Below are 25,478 nucleotides of genomic sequence, written 5' to 3'. Positions count from 1 at the left end.
GGTTTACAGGGTCATTTTTCCTTGCTTCTAGAATGCTTGTTAATATAGCAGGCAGCGTGTGCTCAAAGAAACTGGAGTAAAGGGATAGTTTTTGTGGCATTTAGGAAAAATACCATAATTTGCAAGAAACCGACTTTGCTGAATCTGTGCTTTCTTGTTTGGGATGAATATGGTAAGTCGTATCTTTTGACAGCTATTGATTCTAGCTTTCTGATTCAAGTAGACGCTGCTGTGTATTTGTGCTTAACTAATATTTTCAAGGTTGCTGGTCCATAGACCATCTGTGATGTCTTTATGCTATTTCTTTTCAAATCTGTTCTGCCAAATGCAGAAGGATAATTGGATATATTCTGTCCTCATAGCAGTCATGGGTGCTACATCTCTTTCTGCTGTATAGATATTGGCAGAGGCGTGAAAATTCCAGGGACAGACTGAAAGATGTGCTAGGTTTTAGGCTTTTTGATTCTTCTGAGTGACAATACATAGACAGCAATGCATTTATAAAACCAAAAGCCCACAAAACCTGGCCAAACAACAGAAAAACCATAGACAGCTATGATATCGTGGTAATAAACCTGCTGACAAAATGAAGGATACTGGCCTATCTTTTCACAGAACACCATGGTTGTATTGATAGATGATATCACTTAGTGGAGACAAACATTATATACTGTTTCGCATATACCTACCGTCAAAGGAACAAATTCTTTACAAACACAATGTCTGTGTTTAGTAACCCTAGTAATGTGAGCTGAAACTTTATCTGTGAAATCAAAAACACTCTTAAACAGAAAATGAAATCTGGGATGTTGAGCATGCTTTTACAGCCAAAGCTGAGTTCATGAAACATGTCATGGGCTCCTGATATGGAAGAAAAATGGCTAGTTTTCTTTCACTGTCAGAGGAAAAGAATTGTATAAGTTTTAAGGTCATAAGAACAGAAAAGACTTTGCTTGTGGAGGTACAGTACCTTGTACGGTTGATCCCTGATACTTTTTCCTACCATTAGTCTAAAGGCTTTGATCTCATCTTGTTTCACGAGCCTGTTCCAACAGGGTGTCTCTGATACAAGGCAGATTTAACCAAGGTTATTAAAATGGGCATATATATCAGCGTGGTTTAAATTTACAGTGTCTACATCTAAGATTTTATTAGCAGCTACTGTTGTACTCAGTTACTAGGCAATAGGAGATCTGCTTTGGGTCTGGAAGTAGCATGTTTGTCTTAGTTGCCATACTGCACCTCTCAGCAGGGATTATTATATTGGGTAAAGCGCCATGCTAATGTAGTTTTTCTACTTTTGAACCTCTTTACAATGTACTGTGAATTTATCCATTCAGATTGGTGCTAAATTTTGGATCTCTGCAGCATGCTTTATAATAAGATATAACTGTACCCAGAGGCTTGTAGGAAGTCAGTGTAGAAGTAGGTTTAGAGGTTTTGCTTTTGATATCTGTTTTAAGTAGTACTGCAGTATAAAGGAAAGGTGATTTTTTTCTTCTTTCTAAATGCACATACAAATAGTAATAAAAAACATCAAAACCTTTTTGTTAACAAATCCCAAAAGCTACTCACTGTTGTTTTTCCCTCAACACTACTGTTTAAAATTTTGAATCAATATGGTCAAAATTATATCATCCATACGTATTTCAAAAGTAAAATTGGTTATTTTTTGACTAGTAAGAAATAGTTTGTTTCAGAAAATTGTGTATGTTGTTGTAAATCATGATGTATTATATTTGTGACTAACTTCTATACTTCTACTAATAGGATATAGTCTGTTATTTTGTACTGCAGTGTGTATTGCCATAGAGATTCATCTCTAAATGCTTTTCTGTTGCTTAGCTTTGCTGGTAGTGGAAGAAGGGAATCCTTTAATGACCAACACCATGTTATTTCCTTAGGGTAATTCCTCTTAATTACCATTCCGTTATAGTCCCGAGAGCGCAGGTTATGCACAAAGATTTTGAAACATGGATTATATTTCTGTCTTGGAATACATCATGCTGCAATTCTTTTTCTTTAGGCTATAACATTCTATTACTACTTCATCAAAGGTTTAATTAAACCCATTAGTTTGCAGAAATTGTCTACAAGCTTCAAAAATTATCATCCTTAACCTATTAAAAGATATTATTTGTAATATTTTTCAAAGGTATGAGCTCTAATATAGTGTTAACTATTGTTGAGACAAAAATTAAAGTATAAAAATTAAAGAAACAGTTTTCATAGTAAGTGTTACTATTTTATTCAGCTGGATAGTGCAGATAAAATCTTTATCGATGTTCTATTCTGCCCTCTCTGAAGATTATTCTAAAAAAAATGTCCTTCTTGAGCAATAGGAAAATACACACATGTTGTGTGAAAAGGATTTTGTTAAACTCTGAGAAACTAGTTTTAAGACTTTTTTTCATGAAGCAAATATAATGTTACAGATGCTTAACTACTGCTGATACTAACACTTGTGATTTTTGGACATTATGGATAATCCCTGGATATACACAGTTCTTAATATGAATCTTTGTAAGCATATTAATTCAAATAATTTGGCACAGTCCTTTCCAGACACTGGACAGAAACATCTGTTCTTATAGCCTCTCAGAAAACGTAACTTGCTAGACAAACTCAAAGCTGTAGTTTGTTAGAATAGTCAGAATTAATTTTTTTGCAAATCCAATCTGAAATATATTATGTGGACATAAGAGCTTTATTAAGAGAAGGAAATTTTATCTGCTGTATGCTTAGAAGCCCTGAAATACTTTTGAACTGTCATAAGCAGGAGGTCAACATGAGCTTTCTGAATTCTGCAGCCAGTAATGATTTCCATATAGGAGAATGAAGAACAGTTGGTCACCTTCACAGACCATTCTCCACCACACCCTGCATCTACCCAGAAAGCCTCCAAAAAGAAAGAAGGGTCATCTTTCTCTTAAGTAGTTTGTTATCTAGGAATAATGCTAGAACTAATGAAGCACAATTCCTGCAAAACTGTCTCGGAGGTGATTGACTTTGGTTCTGGGATCTGGTTCTGATCTCTAATGCTTTTTGCAACAATTAAAGCAGGAGATATCTACTTCATGAATTGTCTGCTCTCTTTTGAAAGGATGACCTCATCTTTGCATTGCTGAAGGCAGTTGTGGGCCCACAAACAATTGTGGGAGACCTCATCTGGTCCGAGGGATCAGAATGCAAGTTTAATATTGACCTTGAGCAGATACCTGCGTATCCTTGAAGAGACAAGGAGAGTCCTGAGAAGAGCTGAAGCAAACAAGATAAGGGTGGCAGACATCCTAGCTTTGACCAGAGCATGAACAGCGCGTGATCAACAATTGTATTGGCTGGCTGGTGTGTGATGTGAGAATGGATTGGGCAAAAGTAGAATGGTAGAGTATATGCATAGATAAGCATCCGGGTAAAAGGATATAAAAGAGCACTGCTTGTAAAATAAAGTACGATTGCTGCAACTTGATGTTCAGTGTTGTGTCCGTCCCTACAACGACACATAATGCGTTAAAAAAAGTGGGGGAAGAAATGGGCTAAAACTAATTTATGTACAGATTAATAGAAACTTCCAAATAATGCAAAAATAACATTAAGAGAATATGAAGGTTGGAAAGCCAAGTTCAAAAAAACAGTGAATGCTGGAATTGATGCTTGCATGGTCATAATTAAGGGCTTCTAGAAATTATTTAAATTTATCTTGTTGGAACAATGGATTTCTCTTTTGAAAGACAGATTTATGTTTTTAAACAATTGTGCATGGAACAGAAGCGGTTGTCTTTTGATTTTTTTAAATACGTTAAGTTTATTAAAATTTGTATTACATGGAGTTTGAACACTTCCAAATGAGACTTGAGTCATTACTAGAAGAGACTGAAAGGAAAGGCATGCCATTTCTTTTCTGTTAATAAAATACTTCATGTCCAAAAATAAGGTGCCAAATTTGTTCTACACTGTGTAATGTCAAGGAACATTTTTCAGCATCTTCCTACTTAGAAACTTTTATAAGAGGAAGAATTGACAATTCTCCAGTTTATTTTCTAGTATAATTTAATTTCAGTGAATATATGTCTGATTTATGCATCAGTTGTTTATTGACAGATTTTTATTATTGCATAAAACGGAAGGGTAGCAATGTGTTACTGGTAATCTAGAAGTCAATTTAAATGAAGTCAGTGAATGTCAGTATTTAAGCATTGATTTTTGGGATGTAAAGTTCAACTATGGAGAGTAAGAGAATAAAGTACGAATAGTCTAGCTACAAGTGTATTCATACTACTAATTGTTCTTGTCTTTGAATAGATGTGTTTCTTCAATTTTTTCTTTTTAAACGTTTAAAATAATATTTAAATGGAGAGAATTTGAATGGTTATCCTCCTTTTCTCTTTTATTTCATTCTTTCAATAGTGGTATGCTTTTTTTGTTAATCAGATTAGTTTTATTTCCTGTAATCCTGCATGAGTGCAATGATATTCTGATGCACAGTTTAGTGGCAATTTTGATGTATCCTCTTCATCCTCTTCTCCCATGTCCCATATCCATATTTCATTTGTGTAGTAACTGGACTGCCATTGTTTGAATTCATGTAAGCTGCTGGCCATCAAATGTGCTGGCTGGGCAGTTGCTGAGCCTGGGCTGGTCCCCAACTTCAGAACTCTCTTCTGCTCCTCTTCTTTGAGATACAGATTGCGTATGACTGCTTTTGACCCGTGAGCCAGGGTCCAAGGGCTTCTGATACTTCCTGTAATTTCTAAATTTGCATCTAGTATAAGGACAGCCTCTACTCCTAGTTTAAACTTTTTAGAGACAGCACAACAGGAAAATAAGGAAATCAAGCTCAAAGAAGGAATTTCAACGTATAATGGCAATGTTGTAGGCTCCCACAATTACTTTTTTTTTCTGATACTATGAACTTTGTTCTGCTGCTTTGTTGGTGGTTTGGCAGAACTTCAAACTGGCAGAGTCCAGCCTGCCCCTTTCTTCCGTTCAGGGGCTGAGAGCACGCCATGGCTGCTCTGCCTTCACCTCCTGCCACGGACCTCTGTTAGAGTCCCCCTTAGTTTTCATGGTTTCATGCTGAAGAAGCCTAGTCTACTTACTCCTGTAGCAGAAATCATTCTGGTTTTTATTTCTGTTGCTTGGATCTTTTTTAATTATTCCTTCTTTCTTATAAGGTGGGCAAACCAGAATTGCATGCTAGATTTATAAGTGGCATAATTGTATCTTCTTTTGTTTTCTATTTGCTAATAATGCTTAACATTCAGTTTTTTAGGTGTCTTTGACTTGTCAGCATCAAGTATTTTCCTAGAACTATCGGAAAGACCTTGCTTCTGAATAGTAATAATAATTCTATAATCTGTGATTTTTATATGTGAAGTTAGGATTTATTTCCTTCATTAATTTGCATTTATTAATATTTAATGTGTCATATTTTGCTGAGCCACGCAGTAGCATGAATGACTTCTGTAGCTGTTCATAGCCTGCCCTATTCTTCATTGTCTGGAATACTTACTGTTACCTGAAGGCCTCATCACTCCATGAGTTACCTTCTTTTCAGTGTAATTTATGAATTTATTAAATAGCACAGATTCTGGTGGGCCTCCTCTGGTAACCTTCGCCCTTTGCAGTGCTGGCTATTACCTCCTTTTATTTCTAGTCCTTTAAACGGTATTGTATCCTTTTCTTGCTAGCTGGATTTGTTTTGGTGGTTTTTTTGTTTGGTTGAGGTTTTTTGTTTTGTTTTGAGCCTTTGATGACTGGCTTATTTCAAAATGCCTTTTGCAAGTCTGAGTGGATATTAAATGGATCTTCTGCATCCCCAATTCTTGTTGAGTCCTTCAGAGAATGGCATTATATTGGAGAAAGATTGTGTCCCTTTGCAAAGGCAGTTTTGACTCTTCCAAATGTTGTAAATGTTATTATGCCTTCTAATTCTGTTCTATAGTTTCTACACACTTGCACATTTATAGATGTTAATTTTTCAGAATACATACACAGATAGCACTATTCCATCCACCTTTTAGTGATGTCATCAAATTGCTTGATTGAAAGACAAGTTTGCTACTTTGGATAGCAACTAATTCATGATAGAGCCAATCCTAGATGGAGTATATTTTTAAAATAGCATTGTTGTGACTATTGTGTCATCTTTTTAAATTTTAGCTGTCCCTTTTCCACCAACGCATCGCTTGACATCTGAAGAAGTGTTTGACACAGATGGAAGACCAAGGGTTGACATTTTGAAGAACCACTTGATAAAAGAAGGTCGAGTGGATGAAGAAATTGCACTTAGAATCATCAATGAGGGTGCTGCAATATTACGGAGGGAAAAAACTATGATAGAAGTTGAAGCTCCAATTACAGGTAATATTTCTAGATAATTTCACTCATAATTAAATTGGAAAGAAGTCAGATTTTTGCAGTAGTAGAGTTTGTCTTAAAAATTGCTAAAGTAAAATTTCTGTATAATCTTATTGAATTACCCCTCACAACTGCATTTGCTTAATAATACTCAAATGGTCTGAAAAAATAGGCTGCGCATTATTGTGCAACATGAAGGCATTAAACCTATTGGAAAGTAGTATGATTGGTATTAAAATGTCAAAATAGAAAGTAGTTAAATGCTGATGAATTACGGATTTCTAATTCCTGCAATGTTGTAAGTGAGAATAAAGATATCTACCTGGAATAGAAAAATGAACTCAGAATTATCCTGAAATGTAAATATGTGAAGAGAAGCTAATTGCTGTGGTTTGAAGCAAATACTGTGAACCGGAATTCTGAGTGAAAAATACACTGTTCCTCTGTAGGTGAGACTGACAATTGCATGTAAAACCATGTTCTTGTGAGGGTAGTAGTACTGGAAAGTGTTGAAAGATTGTTTTAGCTTCTTCTAGGACCAGGTCTGTTGTGATGCGAAACTGACTCTTTGGGGGTTTTGGAGTATTTTCATGGTTTGACTAGTTCTATTTTTGTTTGACCCGGTGAAAGGTAGAATTGGTGTCCTTTAGTATTCTTACTTATAAACAATGTAGACTCAGAAAATAGTTTATGTTGCATATCTGTTATTGATGATAATGAAAGTAGATTTGATTTTTGTGTTCAAATCAGATTTTCTTTCATTTCAATGTGTTTTCTTCTAAAAGGACCTGTATCAAATTAGCGTCTGAAAAACTTCTTTTAGGGCATCAGCTTGCTTTAATTTGTTAGTATTGGGTAAATGAAAACATTTAAACAGTACATTATAATTACTGACATTTTTAAAAAAAAAAAAAAATGATTGAAATGGTGGAAACTGCTAAAGACTCTGAACTCAGTCTTTTGAAGTTCCAGATAAAGCTCAAAACTATAGTGTTGTCCTTATGTTTAGAATTTTTATATTTCTGTTTGTTCAGATAGTTACTCAGAGCTAGTGGTATATTGGCAGCTGAAAAAGAGTGAAAGTTCTTGCTGTGTTGGAGTAGAAATCTTAAGAAAAGTGACATAAAAGAGGACACATTCTACTTAGTCTAATATTTTGTAGGTCACGATGACAAATGGTCTGCTCCAAGGGAATAACAACCTTTAACGTGTGGTGTGCCATATCCAATATTTCTTTCCAAAATTAGAACAACTTTTTTGCCAAAAAAATTTGCTGATAAACTCTGAGAAGTTAGAAGATGCTATTCGTCAGTTGATCCATCAACAGAAGGCATAATCTCTCAAATTGCTGTTAATTATCAGCAATACCTCATGGAGAAGCTAGAAGGCAGCTCCTGACTTCTGTTGAGCTGGGAACTCCTGTGGGAATGAGGAGTTGGGAGCAGGTGTCTTCTTCCATACATTTTTAAATACTTTTTTTTTCAAATTGTGAGATGACCTGGTTTTGCTGTATGCTCTTCAAAGTCTTCCCATCTGCTATCTTTGGCACTTCTGCCTTAGGTTGCTGACCACTGGTCTTGTCCTGTCTCATATTCTAAAAACACAAGAAAAATCCACTGTTGAAATAGTGAATATTTGAAGGAGAAAAGTAACTGAGCAAAGAGAAGATATGATGATATTAAAAAGGTATGTTAGTCTGACTCAGAAACAAAAGCGTACTCCCTGCTTTTTCAATCCCACATGGACACAGCAAATTGTTGCAAAGCAGCAGGCATTTTCAAATATGCATACCAAGGAGAATTTGCAAAGATATCTAAGGGGTTGGGGAGAACAGTAAAGAGCTGCTGAAAGCTTTTAAGACCTCAATGCTCAGTGCTTTAATTGTGTTTGAAAAATATCCCACAATCCGCTAGATTCAAATAGGTCTATCATCAGCGTTGTCACAGGTAGCGAGGACAGCATCTTAATGAAAAACAAAGGGGGAAGCTTCAAAAATTTCTGTTATTTCTGCTTTATACCTGCCTTTCCTCTTAATTAGAAGTACTTTCTGGCTGTTTACTTAACTATAACTTAGTAACTTTTCTGTTAGATTTTTTTTAAATTAATTTGAACAACATTTTTGCTTGCAGTGTGTGGTGATATTCATGGCCAGTTCTTTGATCTAATGAAGCTGTTTGAAGTGGGAGGATCACCTGCTAACACAAGATACCTCTTCCTCGGTGACTATGTAGACAGAGGTTATTTTAGTATAGAGGTAACTGAATATATTAATCTGTTTTGTCCTAAATTTTTCTATAAGCACACTTTCACAGAGGTTTTCAAATTAAATTTTAGGTCTGCTTTAACATTTGAATGTGTTTTCCCTTGCTGTGCTTTCTCCTATGACAAAGGCCTGTTTACAGGAGGATATTGACCAGCCATTTGGACTGTTCTGTTGAAATCACCAGACTTACTCGTTTTTCCTCCTCTTTCTTTAGTTAGTTTTTTAAAAGTTGAATTCTATAGCATTACTATACATAATTCTGCTTCTCTGCTAATATGCAGGAAGGTGTGTTTGTATGTTTTTGGAGAACAGGTGAGTCATGACTGCAAGGACTTTCAATTTATTATAACTTTTTATCTGTATAAAGTAGATTCATTTTACTTATGTAATCAAATGTTTTTTTAATAATTATTAATATTTTTCTTTACTAAAATTCTGAGGGCGATTACAGATATTCCCTAAGGATGACCTGTGTTTCTGCCATTAATTTTTCAGGTATTTTGAATTCAAATAATTTTTTCATTTTCAGAATGTTTATTAAGTATACTACATTCCAGAAATATTCACTTATTCATATTAATTAGTTTCAGAGCTATGATTTTTAAGTTATCTATTCTTCTGGAGGCAGCTTGGGAAGTGCCACAGCTTGGGATCTCTTCATACATACCAAATCTAATAGAGTGGCATACCATTTGAAATAGTATTTTGCAAGTCATGATGTATGATACTTCATTTCCGTATTAAATTTATGCTGTTCTAATAACACGTGTGGGTATATACTGTGAAGGGCACACACAATGCCTTTTGGGGTTATTAGGGATGGTAGACAATCCAGAGATGCAGTAAGAGTGATTGCCTCAAAGTCATTTATAAGGAAAAATTTCAACAGACGTTCCCTGTTTATTAATGTGATCTTCTTGGACTGTTCTTGATGATTACAAATAATGTAATTGTCCTTGAAAAGGACATTTACACAGCAACGCTGTATGTTAATATGTCAAAACATGGTATGAAAGCTTGTCAACCATTACGCTTTCAAAAGTTTTTTATACAATAGATGTTCTTGAATACATTAATAAGAACAGTCTCGTTTTTTACCCCATATGATTTTAATTTAATTTTTAATATCATATTTGGCACGCTAAATATACTTACAGAATATGGAAGGATATGCTAAATATACCTTAGAAAACCACTCCAAGGTTCTTAAAATGCTTGTCTGTCTCTATTGAGATAATCTGCTCTCTTCTACTCTAAGTAACTGTTGAAGTGAAGTACACAGCAGATTATCTGAATGAAGTTGAATTGCTGCAAGTGCGTGAAGGTGCGGCTGTGCTTTGTGGTCCTGTTGAGGAAGAAAATAGTAGTACATGAAAATCAGCCATTTGTTCTCCATTTTAACCTTAAAATTTTTCCTACTCAAGTTTTTGCCTTAATTGACATTTATGAAGTTTAAGTTCACCTTCGGGAATTTTCCTATGTGGTTTCTTTAAAATCTTTCTTAGTGATTGGAAATGCAGTATACTTCTGGTAAAATATTTGACTTTTCACCAAAAAGTGAAGGTGAAATTTTCCAAAAATGTATGAACAGTGAAATTTGATTTTTAACTAATAAATTCATAGTCAATTTGTCCTGAAACATCTTTAATTGCATTGATATTTTAGTAGTAACCCATTTCCAAATTAAAAATGTCATCACTTCTAATAGGAAAGATAACTACATGCTACTGTGATTGTATATAACAAACTGCTGGGATCAAGATGGAGTCCTTTACATAAGTGTGTGCAAATTCTTTTCAACACTGGAAGTAATAGAACGTAGAAAACTCTGACATTAGTTTGTCTATATTTGATAATAAAAAATAAATATGCCAGTACAGGAAAGGTAAAAAAAATTCTTTTTGTACTTAATGGGTAACATGCTTGAGAATGTGTAAATCTCAGCAATTTAGTCAAACATCATATCCATTCATTGAAAGGAAGGCATTATTTTGCCACTTTTCTATTAAATGTTTTCAAAGTTGCCAGCTTTTATAAATTCTTTTGTACAAACTGTCTTAACTGAAACAGTTCGCAATTTTAGAATTTGCCAGATTAATTCATATATTCATTTTATGATAAGCAGTTGTTTTATAAGAAACTGATTATGCTCTCTGCTAGGAAGGAGTCTTGGGACTTTGCAATATATCAGGATATTTTAGAGTTATAGAAACATTGGAAAACAAGTGGTATCACTAGAAAAATTACTATTTTGCATGTTTTTACTGAGAAGATAAGAAAAATTCAGTAACTGGTGACTAAACTTCGCAATAGAAGTCTTTGATGTATTTTTCCATGCTTGCTGTGTTTCAAAAGTGTTCCTTTGTTTTCTTTCTTCCTTCATGTACTTACTATTCTATGGAAGAAAAACTTTGAAAAATTATAGCTTCAGGGTACTCATATTGATTAAGAACAATGATAATAACAACTTGTGGGTGACCTTAGTGTAGTCCAAAACTTCTGGGGTTTTTAGTTTTCTCTGCTCAGTTAAAAATACAAGAACGGGATTTGAAATTTAAGTAATACATTTTGGGCATTGAAGACTGCTGGGTGGTAACAGACTATAAACTGAAAAAATTGTGCGTGTTTTGTAGCTCTGTCCTCAACTCTGTTTGCTGCTGATGTTGCAATAATAATAATGATATATAGAAACTTCCTATAATTCTTTCAATTTGCTGCTTGAACACTCAATAAGCAACCAGCTTTCCCGGTTTTGGGGGAAGAAAAAGGTTTACTCTGTCCATTCTTAGTTTAAAAACGGTCTCCAAATGATACAGCTGACTTTAATGTAAATAGTTTTGTGTTGTTTTTTTCTTCAATCTCTATTAATAAATGTCTGCTTTCCTTCTTATGCCGGTGTTTAGAATCATATTATAAAATCAGATTTTACGCACAAACACATACATTATTTGTCTAGATGAAAGTATTCTGCAGTATAATACTGCTGAGTTTATTTTATTATTGAGTATCCAGTAAATAAACATATTTTTTCAGCATTCTATGTGGTTGTTCTTAAGAAAATTAATAAGCAATTTACTTAACTCATGTCCAGAACTCAGCTCGGGGATGTAGTACTGTATTTTAAAATGGCACATTAAGCGGTACTTGCTTTTGAAGCTGTTAACATTCTTACTCAATATTTCTCAGTAATAACTTTTAAAGTTCTTATAAACTAGTGTATTTTACTGGATATCTTTGTTTTTCAACAGTGTGTGCTGTACTTATGGGTCCTGAAAATTCTCTATCCAAGCACATTATTTCTTTTGAGAGGCAATCATGAATGCAGACACCTAACAGAATATTTTACCTTTAAGCAAGAATGTAAGTACTGTGTAAGAATGTAAAATTAGCTTAGTTTCAACTTGTTGATCTACGGTCTGTCATTTTGCTTGAGAGATCTGTTAGTTTAATTAAGAGTCTGTTAGTTTAATTAAGGTTTTGCAAACATTTGGAGACCCCATTGATTTCTGTAGAACTGCTTGCAATTAAGCACGGCATCGGAGTGGAGTGCAAGTTATGTAGAAGACCGCTGTCTGTAAAGATACATTATGGAGTAAATTTTTATGTGTCAACCCTGATTTTAAAATCCTGGAGAGAGGAAGGCTATTTTGTTGTCTTGCCTATAATTCGGAGTGCAAAGTAACTTGCTGAGCCAGCATTGTGAAGCTAGCAAGAAAACCCTACTACCGAGTAATTTTTCCATTTGGGGAAATGATTTCAGCTACACTTGTAAGATAACTCTTTTGGTGATGGAAGCTACTCCTCTGTTTGGAGACTTGTGCAAGTATTGATCGAGTGATAAATGAATCATTTGCCACGGTAAAACCCTCTTTAGTGTAGTTAAAAGTGATGTATTCTATAAGCAGTTCTTAGCTTTTCGCTGTAAATGAGAAATCACAAACTTCTCAGTAGTACTTTACACTGAAGTATGCTGTATAATTGTATAAGGCAAAATAATTCTGTGATTTTTTTTTTTTTTTTTTTTAACCAAAAAGAGTTTCTCCACTCTTGAGATAACAGAAGAAGAAATGAAGAAAGTTTATGGTTCTGGAACAGAATATGTCTTAGAAATGTGCTTGCTGTTGTGGTCTTTGGAATTGCTCATTTAAACCCAGAAATATTCATTGTTTTGGGGTGTATTTTTTTAAGCACTCACTTTGAGATTTGCTCTTATCATTATGATAGACTACATTACTTCTTCCTTCTAATATGGATTTCTTAATGGTTTATATTTTCTTTCCTGCAGGTAAAATAAAGTACTCAGAAAGAGTCTACGATGCTTGTATGGAAGCATTTGATTGTCTCCCTCTTGCTGCTCTTTTAAATCAACAGTTTCTTTGTGTTCATGGTGGACTTTCACCAGAAATTAATACACTAGATGACATTAGGAGAGTGAGTATTTTGTGTATTTGAAAATAATTGGAAATACAGATATTTATATGATGCTATACAAAGTCATTTTTGTGAAATTGTCAGCATAGTGTTTCCTGTTCTTGTCTCTTTGGAAGTGTAAATCGGGAACTGATATGTACTCTAAGCAGTAGCATAATTAAAAACTCATGGATTATTTAGTGCATTTTGCATTAGTAGATCTCATTGGGACAGCTGGGACTGCTACAAAACACACATGCACAAAAAAAAAACCTCAAAAACTTCGCATAGTTTCCTGACAGAAGTAGTACACGTAAAGAGCTTCATATCCAATCAAAAAAGTGCTGTGCATTTTTTTGTAGGTAAGAGCTAGCATTCTTATGGCTTTCAGGACAAAACTTGCAGAAGTTGATTGTAGTCTTTAAATTGTTTGGTATATCAAATACCATATTTCAATTATTGTATTTCTTTGAAAACTTCTTTTTTACTCTCGATCATGTGGATTTTGGTTTTGAAAGAGTGTGAAATTGCAGTATTTAATAGAAATTCAGATTGCTATTTAAAATGGCAAATTTGGTAGGCATTTGAGTAACAGCTATGGAGTGCTTCTCACTGTGGTAAATGTGCTGAGTATATCAGTAAGAAGATTGAAAACAAGTTTTAAAAATTATACAATGAACACTAAATACTGACACACAATTTAAAGGGAAGAAGTTTTGATGACATGAGGTATCTGTTTCTAATAACTTGGTTTCAACTTGCATGGACTGCTGATGTCAGATGACGATTGTATCAGATGGGAATTTTCAAACTCAGTTCCTTTATGTTTTGCATATTCCTGTTGACTTATTTTAGTTAACTTAGCCGACACCTTGACTGCTGTGTTTGGAAATCAAAACCATTCCTGTTATGATTAGCAACAGCTAAAGTGTAGTTAATTTCAGCTTCAAATACAAATAGGTGGTTCTAAGAAAGCTTTGGGATGATAGGTAAGGATGGAAGAAAAAAGTTGTTTATCCACATATAGAAGAAGGTATGTGGGGGCCTATTTCAGAAGGTATGTGGGGGCCTATTTCAGAAAAGATCTAAGTATAAGAGGGAAGGAAAAATGTATGTTCCTAATTTGGTTTTACAGTATATAAATATTGATGGCCCATTTTGTCTTTAATCTTCTTTTATTGTATTTCTCATTTTCTTACCATTTTCTCCTTTATTTGTATTCCATTTTTTTTTTTACGTCTCCTCTCCTCAGGTTTATAGGATGCTGTCCAGTTGAATCTTATTTCTGAATTCATGAGATTTTTTTTTTGTACTGACTGGACCGTTTCAGAGGCTGGAATGTCAGCTTATTTCACTTACAGATATTACACTGCCAAACAGAATGATACGAGAGGAGAAGAAAATGGTAGAAACAGAGAGGAAGCATATTTACAAGCTCAGTGGTATAAGTGGAAAAAAGTACTGAGGCACATTGCGTTTTCAGAGCAAATACTAACGTGCAGAAATCTATATGCATTGTGCAGAGAAAGAGAAGTAAGAAAGCAAAGCAAGTAAACAGTGCCATTCTGACAAGACCTTAACACTTCTGATGTTACAGTTGAAAAGAAACACAGTCAAAGCTTTTTGGAAAGTAATGTAAAGGAAACGTAGTCTGCAAAAACACTTTGGAAAGCCACTGTCGTAAGAGAACTGTGATTCATTTTTCTTTTAGTCTCAGTCTTGCAACTAATCAGGTTTCAAAGTGTCAAGTAAATATAATTAAAAGGTGATTCTCTCATCTTGGCCTGTACTTTCTTATGTGCTTCTATAACACTCAAGCCTACATTAGGATGAAATATAAACTTGTATGTTTATATATATATATGAAAATCTGCATTGTATATTGCTTCTGATGAAAACCACATTTATAAATGTAAGGCAGTGTTATTGGAACTGTTCTTTGGGCCTTCTTTATTTTTTGAAGAGTCATCTGGTAACTTGAAAAGGCCACTATTCATGGGTTGGCAGCAGCTTCAATAGCTGCATTACAGATTGGCATGCACTGATATTGTAAATGTATTTAAATTCAATGGGTGATGTGAAATGCTCTTTTTGTATCTAGGAAAACATCATATACTTGTGGTACAAATGTGGTGTGTGAAATGACTTCTGTAAACAGTTGAAACAATTATATAGTATTACAAGCCTTCTGGTTTATTAGCAGAAGTTCTTATTAAGGAGAGGTCGTCTTTGCAAATGTGTAGGCATAATCATCTAGCGTAAAAAGGGAAATCACGGCTCTATAAACAGTATAGCAATCGCCTCAGAAAAAAAGAAAAATTCTGTCCAGAAGCAATTTCTTCTGGGTGAAGTATTTTGTCGGTATCATTGGCATTCAGGAAGGTGATTAAGCTACACAAATTAAATTATTATTTTTGCTGGCATAGACTTATTTCCAGTTGAGGACAGCTGTCATGGTAGGTATGACAGTAAAGCCTAACCAGAAATATTCCTGCAAGTGCTTCTCATTTCTGGGAAAATGGAAGTTTGTGAGTCTTGCAGTAATCTGATTTTTATTCTCTGAACTTTGTTTACAGAAATGTTCTGATTGTCTGATTCAGACACATATCCATCAACTTAGAGATGCTGTTTAGTTGATTTAATTTATACTGCCAGGACTTCTGCTGAAGCGAAATTCCAGGGATTGTGATTTTAAGCCTAGTGATTTATAAGGAGGGAAAATGTCCAGATGAGATTATGGGGACTATTAATTTAAAGAAGAGAGACAGAGAATTTTCTTCCTTGTTTACAACAGACCGTTATTCTTTTGTTTAGTTCTTGGTGATACGGAGGCTCGATCGGCAAAGTGCCTTGAAATATATGGGGGCGTTACTAGGAATCTGTCTTTATAATACCTTGCTTGCTTTCTGCAGTCTGCTGAAATTTCCTTTTCTTTAGTAATATAGAAGATGACTGCCACTCTTCACTGGCCTTCACATCATTTTTAGAGCTTTACTGTGTGATAGTTCTCAGGAAAATTAGGACAGATTAATTAAAACTAGTGTCTCTGTCTTCAAGTATGTGAACTTCTGTGAAGGTCTTTTGCCTCAAAAGTAAAGCAGTTTTAATTTGCTGTACCTTAATCTACCTCCAAGGTTTTGCTACTCCTGAATTTGAACGTCCGTGTGGAGGTATGATGCACTTCCGTTTAGTAGGCCTGCATAATACCTAGAAATCAATTTATATTTAAATATCTTATGGTATGTATTTAAAAAATATACCACCTATTTCTGTTTTAACACCAGGTGTAGTGATTCTTATTCTTGAATAAAATTGTTTTTCTTGGTTAACTTAATCATATTTAGAAATATGTTAAGCTCAGTTGTATTGAGATTCTGTTTTGCCATAGTTGCAACATGTTCAGAAACAGTTAATTAGTAACAAGTGTTTTGAATTGACTCATGTGCTTTGTTAACTTTCTTGCTGTCCCAATGTAGAGAAACCCTTAAGTTGATTATTGTGGTTTGATATATTCAGTCTGGGTTGACTAGGTTGCAGTGACATTTCCTTAAATTTTGAGATGTCTTGAGAACCATGCCAGTTGGTAGACTGTCTAGTGAAGGAGGCACTGATTTGGTGTCTATGTAAGTATATTTATTTTTTACAAATTGACCTCCTTACTTCAAGAAATGGCTACATTTTTGTTCCAGTGCTATGAGAAGGTGGTCTGGGAGAAAGGTGCGTTGCTTGCAGCAACCAAACCTTTTTATTTATAATGTCTCTATCATTTTGGCCAAAGTCATAAGGGAAATCCTTGGAGAATAAGTCAAGAAAATGTCTTAGCAATGCTTTCTAGACTTTCAGCCTTCTGTATTGCAGGAAACATCAGTCGGCAGACAGTTGAATCTTCCTTGTGTGAATGCTTCTGTTAGCTTCTGGATCCAAATTTATTGCTGGAGGTTTAGAAACTTGATGGTTTAATCTACAGAAATTCGGGTACTTGCAGAAGTTGATGGACTGCCTTCTTCAATCTGGAAGAAATATTCCATACCAGGTTTATCATCCAGTGTGTGAAATGTTAAACCACTGGATTTTTAACATTGAATAAATTCCAACAACAACTTCAGTTAATACCTGCCTTGCCATTATCTGGCAGGAATTTGTAAAGATCTGGACCTCTCCACTTATGTTACAGGTGGCAGCCTCGGGAGCTCTGATTTTCCAGGGCATGAGAGAGCTTGGCACTACTGCTGGTTCCATATTTGAATGGATTCCTATGGACCGTTAGACTCAAATTCACCAGGTGCTCACCAAACCTCCCTTCGAACCTGTCATGAAGAGTTAAGTGTTCTCTAGTACCATCAAAGTCATCTTCTTTGGTATGGGAGGTAAAGTGAGATAATGCACTGTCCATCAAAGAACTGTTCCTACATTTCTTGGATGAAATCATCTTGTGAACAAACTCCAGCTACATAAAGATCAAATGAACTTTACCTCGAATCTGGGATATCTAATTTCATTTCTGGGACATCAGAGGTTGATTGACTGTTACTTAAGCAGGGTATTTTCCTTTTATGTTAACAAATGCACTGTCCTCCTTACCTCTGCACCTTTTCACTGTGGTTACTAGGAAAGTTGCAGGCTGCTAAAGCAGGTGTTTCCAAGTGGAAATCTGTAAAGATGCAGCTAGAGAAAAGAAAACAAAGGAAGACATCTCCCAAAATGCTTATCGCCCATTACACCAGGGCTATAGCTGAGAAATAAAGCCTGTACGAAAGAAGTCTGAGACAGCTAAGCTAGTTATCTCCTCATTACATTGTTAAATAATGGTATGGAGATGGGTGTTTCAGGGGGTTTTTTTGGTTGGGTTTGGTCCTTGGTTTTTGTTTTTGTTCTTATTACGTATTTAGTCTCTTCTAGTCAGTGCTAATTATTCATGCTTTTCTTTTATAATTCCTGTTTTCTGTACTGTTTCTCTTTGCTAGTTCCTGGTAGTGTCTCCAGATTGGTAGATATGGCATGTGCATGAAAAAAGACCATTTTGTTCCTTGTCTGTAACTTGACCTTGTATTACACATATCCATCAGTCTGGAATTTATCTCCCTTCTTTTTACCACTAATAAATCTTATTGCTCTTAACAGGTTTGGTTCTTTTGGCATGCCTCTGCCTTATTTCATGAGGAGGAGAGGAAAAAATATACAGAAACTACTTCTCTTTGATATGGTTGGGATTTATTGTAGAATGCTTGGTATTGATGGATATGTAGTTTAACAAATGTGTAAAACTTACTGATTTAATATTCAAAGAGTCTTTGTGCTGTTGCCTTTTCTCAAACAGTTAGATAGATTCAAAGAGCCTCCAGCGTTTGGACCAATGTGTGACTTACTGTGGTCAGATCCTTCAGAAGATTTTGGAAATGAAAATTCGCAAGAGCATTTCAGTCACAATACAGTCAGAGGATGCTCGTACTTTTATAGGTGAGAGTATGCTGTGCTCTATTTGAAGTTTTAATGCTGACTCTTGCTGCATATTTTAAGAGAATTTCTTTTACTCATAATTGTTTTCATTTCACAGCTATCCAGCAGTTTGTGAATTTTTGCAAAATAATAATTTGTTGTCAATCATTAGAGCACATGAAGCACAAGATGCAGGGTGAGTACTCTGTGTCCTCCAAGAAATTATTCACAGTGTAAAATAAAAATTAATTGCTTATTGCTGTAAGATGTAAAATAATCTGTTTGGTTTTGCAGTTATAGAATGTACAGGAAAAGTCAAACTACAGGGTTCCCATCATTAATAACAATTTTTTCAGCACCTAATTACTTGGATGTCTACAATAATAAAGGTAAGAACTTGTTATTAATAACTGTATGTAATAATAAAATAAAAATGTCTTACTAGATAAGTCATCTAATATCAAGAATTTTTTGCCAGGTAAGAAACTAAAGGACAAAAAAAAGTCCATTGATAAAAGTTGTATTATGAAAAAGAGCATGTGACATAAATTACAATCTCCTGTAAGAGTACCTTGAAGCACAAGTGTGGGCAATCATTTCCTTTGTGAAAATTGTTGCTATTTAGTACTTATGAATGTATCACCGGGTGTTCTCCAGTCGGGCAAGGCTTTTCTGTGCTGTGAGTTTTCGATCCTCTGGTTGTCTTTAGTTTGTAAACCTAAGTAAGGAAGGGGGGAAGCATTGATCAGCAGCTGATGCATAAGGTAGTTTGTGTTGTGTATCATGGCATCTGCGAGTTTGATTCTGGACAGAAGAAATTACATGTGGATGAACTCCAAGAATTTGAATTGTGGTAGATGCCTTGGTGAAGAAAAGCAAAACCGCTGTGCTTATAAATAGGCGGTCACTGGGAAGAAAATGAGATAGGGAAGGTGTGTGTTTTGTGATGGTGCAGGGCCATAATGTCTGCGTCTGGGGAATCGAGAAAGAGCAAGTACTGATCTAAATACTGATCACCAGGGGAAATGTTATTAGGGAGGTGTAACAAAGAAGGAATTAATTTTTGTCCATCCTCTGCTTAAGATAAAGTTGCATAGGAGAATCATGCTTAATAGTGTGGAGAAAGATTTACAAGTCAGAATTACAGAGAAGAGCTTACCTCTGAATTAATATTATTCATAGATGAGACCAAAGTTCAACAACAGAAATAATTAGAGATAAAGCCTGCTGAAATTCAAGTATGACATTAAAGTACGGCATTTCAAGTATGTCACGAATGAATGATCTCCAAATGTTCAAACAGTGTTCCTTTGAAACCAAGACCTCTTTTCTATTAAATACATTTTGTTTTCTCCCACCCGCCTCCAAAGAACCACCCCCTAACACATACCACTTACGTGGAGTGATTAACTGTATAGACAAGAAGATGAGCTGTTGTTACTTGCACTGATTGTAAAGTAAAGGAGAAATAAAAATAGCTTCAGCTGGCTTTTTACAGTTTTTCACCATCTCTGTGGACGTTGCATTTTAAAAATCCATATTCACATTGGCTATTCGCAATGTAGTGCAAGCTTAACTACAGAAAAATGCAATCAATGCTTATTTAGCTTTAGAATGCTTCTGGTTTTCTGCTTTGTTTCTCTGTGCTTCCCATTCTCCCTCATCTTCTAGATTTCTATGGTTTTACTCCAGGCTTACAATGTGGAAAGACACATATAGAGAATAAAACCTGAAACTGAATACACTGCTCTTCTCAGGATTTTGTTAAAGTTGCTGAAATCCTTTTCAGGATCTTTTAAAATCTTTGTTCATTGTAGACCTGTAATAGGGTAGTACAGAGCTGTATTGGCATGTAACAGTACCTTAAACTGGTTAATCCAAAGCTCTCCATTAGAAATCTGTCCTGTAAATACTCTGAAAGGAAGAGAATGGAGTATCTCTGTGTTTATTTTGCCTATACTATAAAATAAAGCTAAAACAACCCTGTGACTTTACATTTGTGGTACTCACAACTTTTAAATGTTCTTTCCAAAATGTCTGAATTTTATTTTAGCTGCTGTATTAAAATATGAAAACAATGTGATGAATATTCGTCAGTTCAATTGTTCTCCTCATCCTTACTGGCTACCAAACTTTATGGATGTTTTCACATGGTCTTTGCCATTTGTTGGAGAAAAAGGTAGGCAAAAGTTACACGTCAATAAATTTCTGTCCTATTTCTCCCAGATTCATGATGGGAAGTTTTCTTTTTTTTAATATATTTACCAATGAGAGATTAATTGTATCATTTATGTGAATATGGGTATCTGTATTTGTCTTTATCAGGTAGACTTCTTGGATGCTTAATTAGAAAGAAGATTTGGTAAAGTTTTTAAACTGATTTGGAGGGTGTTTTTGGCATGTGAAAATGCCATTTCTGAGAAAGGATAGACTGGAATACAACTTGTTCTACAGGTTTTGGTTGCTTTCTTCACCTGTTTCAGTCAAGACAGTTAAACCTGCATCTGATAAAGCAGAGGTGTTAACAGAAATTGTAATTCCTGTTGAGGGTATATACCTGCATTGTTAAGTAGTACCTTTGAAGTCAATATGAAAATTGTTTGTATACTACAAAATGCTAGGGTTATATACGTTATTAATCCTGTATAGTTATAGGGATATACTATGCTGAGATGTTAATGTAAAATTTTTACTTTTCTATATGGTTATAACAGATTGACCTTCATTAAAGATAACTTTTTCAGTTATGATTTTTCTTGTAAAAAAGATAATTTAGCACAGATCCTCTTTTTTTTTTTTTTTTCTTTCCCCCTCTAGAGTTGATAACTCTGAATCTGGGACACTGGGGCTCCAAGTAGTCTTCAGTTAAAAAGCAATGAGGTTAGAGGCTATTTGGGTCTGTTTCAAATCCTGTCTGTTCCATGACAGGAACTACTGTTTTTATAAAAGAGATGTGGAAAGCTCTTTAAATTTCTTTGAAAAGTATACTTCAAATGAGACATTTACAGTCATATAAACATAGAATTCTATATTTGTTTATGTTATTTTAGTGAGCAGTTAAAAGCAAATAATAGGGCACGTTTTAGTGTGGTTAACCCACTCAACAATTTAATTTTTTTTTAAATGGAGGGACCTGACATTTGAAAGGAAATTTTTGTTTGTATCTCTCTTACCTGATGTTGCAGTAGATAACCCTTTGCTGTTGAAAATATTAATACTGTTTATTTTGCTTTGTTTATCATGCTGGTAATGAGACACCAAGTACTGTTAAATAAGTTGCTCGTTGACCCCCACTGTATGCTTAAGACTGCTGGAATCCTGGCCCTTGTAGGTTGTCTTGCCTGTGGGCAAATGCACACTTCCACTTTTGATGAAGGATACAGTGTCAATATCGTCCAGTCTGTGTTGAAAAGATCAAAATCAGAATAATTCTTTTTTTGTTGTTTTTTCATTTAAGTAGAGAGTAACTCTTTCCCAAGAATGCAGAATACCATAGCAGATAACACGAGGATTGTATGAATAAATTTAGACAGCAATTTACGGGGTTTTTAACCACCTGACTGAACTTCTGGAGTAGGTTTCGGAACACTCTGGGGCAAGGAGAAGTTTGACTGTTCTATGAAAGAGTCTGATAAATGTGGGAAGCATTGAGTGGCAGAATAGGGAGATTCCTGGAGAAAGAATATATAGGCTTTTTGTGGCAAGTTTATGTATTCATTATGTTGATACTTTTAAGGGGAGTTTAAAAAGACAAGTAGATTGCACCGTATTTATATCCCAATATTTTTTTGCTTCAGTGCTTCTACTACATGTCTGCAGGTTCCAGGAATGGAATGGCTTTCTCATTTTAAAACCTAAATTTGAGCAGTCAAAATGTTTCCATATTTAAGTATTTTTGCATAAAAACTAGTTCACATACTTGTCCTAATGTAAAAATACTGATAGACAAGAAGACAATCTTATTTAAAAGAACTTGTTGTGAGACAGGAAATGAAGTTCTGCTGTGTTCTCTGATTGTTTAGTGGTATAATTTTTACCTGCTTGTTTTTCTGAGCTTTTTAAATTCTGTGACAGCGCACATCAAGAAAACCACATATTTTTTGAAACCGGATTACTGAGAAGCAGCTGTGATGCGGGAAGTTCATTCACTGTAGTTGCTGGTGACTAGTTATATCTTGTGTGCATGGAAATATTTAAAATTCTGCAGGGAATGAATTAAGATTTATTTTTTCCTATACAGTAACAGAAATGTTGGTGAATGTTTTGAGTATTTGCTCTGATGATGAACTGATGACAGAGGGAGAAGATCAATTTGACGGTAGGGGTTACTTTAAGATACATAAATCTTTTTAATGCTAATAACTTGTGAAACAGTAGTTAACTTAGACTGGTGTAATATTACCTGGAATTTGAAGGAAATTTACTTCAGTTTTTTTTAGATAATGACACTGGGGGAGGGGGCCACAGAAGGGAATTGTGATTTTGTGTTTGTAATGGTATCCTTTGCAAATATTCGTATCTGATTTCTATTTAAAACTCAAACTTTTCATGATAAATTCTCAGAATTTGAAACATACTAAACTTACTTTGCTAATATTTGGAATAAATTTATCATAAGATCTTAAATTTCTTAATGATTGCTCTTCAGCAAAGAGTTGACGTAGGTGAAGGGTGAATATAATATTTCTTATGGCAAAGTACTATACAGAAAGTATGAAATACAAGTTTAAGTCTTGGTGTTTGAGTTTAAATCATGAAAGCTAGAAGGAGAATGTTTCTATGTGCATTGTATAATATGTATTTATGTAATGAATTATAACATCTTTCTGTCTTGTAAACTGATACAGTAGATTGTTAAGATGTTCGTAGCATGATGATTAAGATGCAACGTTAGCATATCACACTTTATTTTGTTGTTTTTTTACAGTAGTGCTTAATGTCACACCTAAAAGTTTCTCAGACTTGCTTCATTTTATCCAATAACAGAACTGATTTGGTGGATTATTTGATGATGGGGAGGAGGAGGGAAAGTTTCAGCAGCCTTTAAGGAACACTAAAGATCATTTATAAAGATATTACAGATGTTACCCCATTCTTATTGTTTGAGAACTACTGTGTTCAAATTTGATAGCAGAATAGTGTTGAGCTAAGCAGCTGTGTGTTTTAGATTGGAATGTGTTGGTTATGAGACACTTGAACTTTGCTGCCATTTAGATTGTTGCCAGAAGTGTGAAAACTTAGAAACAGTCTCAGATGTGATCCTGGAAACAGTTAATTTATGCTTTCCATTCAAGTAATCCTACTAAATTGAGCATAAAGCAATTACACCAAGCATTTACAGGGTTTCGTGGTATTGTGAGGTGTTAGGATTTAGGTTGTCCAACCTAAGTGCAGTCATCAGTTGATTGCATATGCTCTGTCTTTAGTACAATAGTTGCAGTTTCCTAATTTGAATTATTTTATTCTTCTGTCTCCTTTAACAATTTCTTTGCTTGATGCGTCTCTTAATGCCACCTAGGTACCGTCTATGCTTTATCTTTCTATGTGAATGGATTTTTTTTTTAACTGTTGACTTTCAAGCTTTCTCTTGTTTATCATCAAATTTTAAAATACACTCAACAATTCCACTACTTGTTGGATCAATGCATATTTAAGTGTTGCAGTTTTCCATTTTATTTTTTCACATTTCTTCTCCATTCCTTCTTTATTACCGCTGCCAAGTTAAATATCTTTATTTTATTTGTCTCACTCACCTTTTTCTCCATCGTTCACTTCCTTTTTTTCTGGACTCTCCATCTGAAGAGCGACTCATATATGGCAATAAAAAAGGTACAGACCAGACAGAGTAGGAATGTTTTGAAATATGACTTCATAGAACCTGGCAGTATAAGTATTAATGCAGAAAATACCTTTCTGTTGAGAGACGTATGTAGCATTTTATTATTATTACCCATTTTAAAGGGATGTTTATAAAGACTTGTGTATTTTATTATCAGAAGTCATATTCCAAGACATCTGTCTTTCTGTGCATGAATTTTTTTCCTCCTTTCTTCCATTCCTTTTTTTGTAGAATTTCATTCTTTACCTATTTCTAAAATTTTATCTTTGGTCCTGCATGTGTAGGGAGCGTTCAGTTGTCTGTCTTGCTCTTTAATAATTTTATTGTGAGCTTTTTTTAAGATTGTGCATGGAATGTGTTTATACGATGTTCCAAAACCTGGTTTGTATAGTACTTTTAGTTGCCTTCAACTGAGATGTCAAAAAGGCACTTGTTGATTGTATGTGCAATTTTGAAGATGGCTGGATACAAGATGTAAAAAGAAGCCTACTAACTTAAATTCGTGGTTTTTGGAAATTCCAGGATAGATAATTCTGTGCAGAAAAATTCTATCTGGCCATTACTTACCTAATAATCAATTTGCTCTCTGTATAAATTTGTCACTTCCGGAGAACATTTCTAATACTTGGAAATGTATTAGATTATAGAGATGTTTCCAAAGGTTATGTGAATTCTTTGGACCATAATAGTATGAGTGTTTCCAAATTTGTTTCTTATGCGGGCATTGTGTTATGGTTTGAGGAACTCACAACAATTTATTGTCATTTAGACAATTATTCTATAACCTGATGACACCTCCCCACCCAGGAAGGGGAATTGGGAAGAAACAAGGAAACCTGAAGATTGAAATATAAACAGATTTAGTAGAATACTACTAAGTAATTAGCATTAATAACAATAATGAACCAATATTGATCCCAACACCAATATAAAATATACAGGAATTATACTCAGCCCATTCTATCAGTGGGAATCTGTGTGCTTCCAGCAGTGGACAGCAAATATCAGACACTGAGAGTGCTGCGGCTTCGGGAGAAAGGGAAGGGCTCAGGGGTCTGGCACCAGGGCAAGAAGGTCTCAGGATGGCAGCCATCAAGGGAGAGAGACCTCCTCAGCAAACTTTCTAATTTATATTGAATGTGATGTTCATGGTATGAAATAATCCTGTTG

The 25,478-nt window shown here is 34.7% G+C and overlaps 1 protein-coding gene across 5 annotated transcripts in view; it reads left to right on the top strand.

The window, feature by feature from the left end:
- The first annotated feature begins 6,171 nt into the window (after positions 1 to 6,171).
- PPP3CB (protein phosphatase 3 catalytic subunit beta) overlaps positions 6,172 to 25,478 on the top strand; it is a 31,826-nt gene continuing 12,519 nt past the window's right edge. For 3 of the 5 annotated variants that reach the window (XM_082486331.1, XM_082486333.1, XM_082486330.1), the window contains exons 1-9: positions 6,173 to 6,363; positions 8,490 to 8,614; positions 11,872 to 11,983; positions 12,909 to 13,054; positions 18,351 to 18,490; positions 18,588 to 18,665; positions 18,764 to 18,858; positions 20,523 to 20,648; positions 22,710 to 22,787. In XM_082486331.1, the coding sequence (XP_082342457.1) occupies positions 6,336 to 6,363; positions 8,490 to 8,614; positions 11,872 to 11,983; positions 12,909 to 13,054; positions 18,351 to 18,490; positions 18,588 to 18,665; positions 18,764 to 18,858; positions 20,523 to 20,648; positions 22,710 to 22,787 (928 nt within the window). In that variant the 5' untranslated portion in view covers positions 6,173 to 6,335. Of the gene's footprint in view, positions 6,364 to 8,489; positions 8,615 to 11,871; positions 11,984 to 12,908; positions 13,055 to 18,350; positions 18,491 to 18,587; positions 18,666 to 18,763; positions 18,859 to 20,522; positions 20,649 to 22,709; positions 22,788 to 24,271; positions 24,299 to 25,478 lie in introns of all 5 variants that reach the window. The other 2 variants (XM_082486329.1, XM_082486332.1) reach the window with 2 other exon arrangements.

The sequence above is a fragment of the Vanellus vanellus genome (genome assembly GCF_965231255.1).
Source record: "Vanellus vanellus genome assembly, chromosome: 7".
In the NCBI taxonomy this organism is placed as follows: domain Eukaryota; kingdom Metazoa; phylum Chordata; class Aves; order Charadriiformes; family Charadriidae; genus Vanellus; species Vanellus vanellus.
This window is presented reverse-complemented; position numbering and strand designations above follow the sequence as displayed.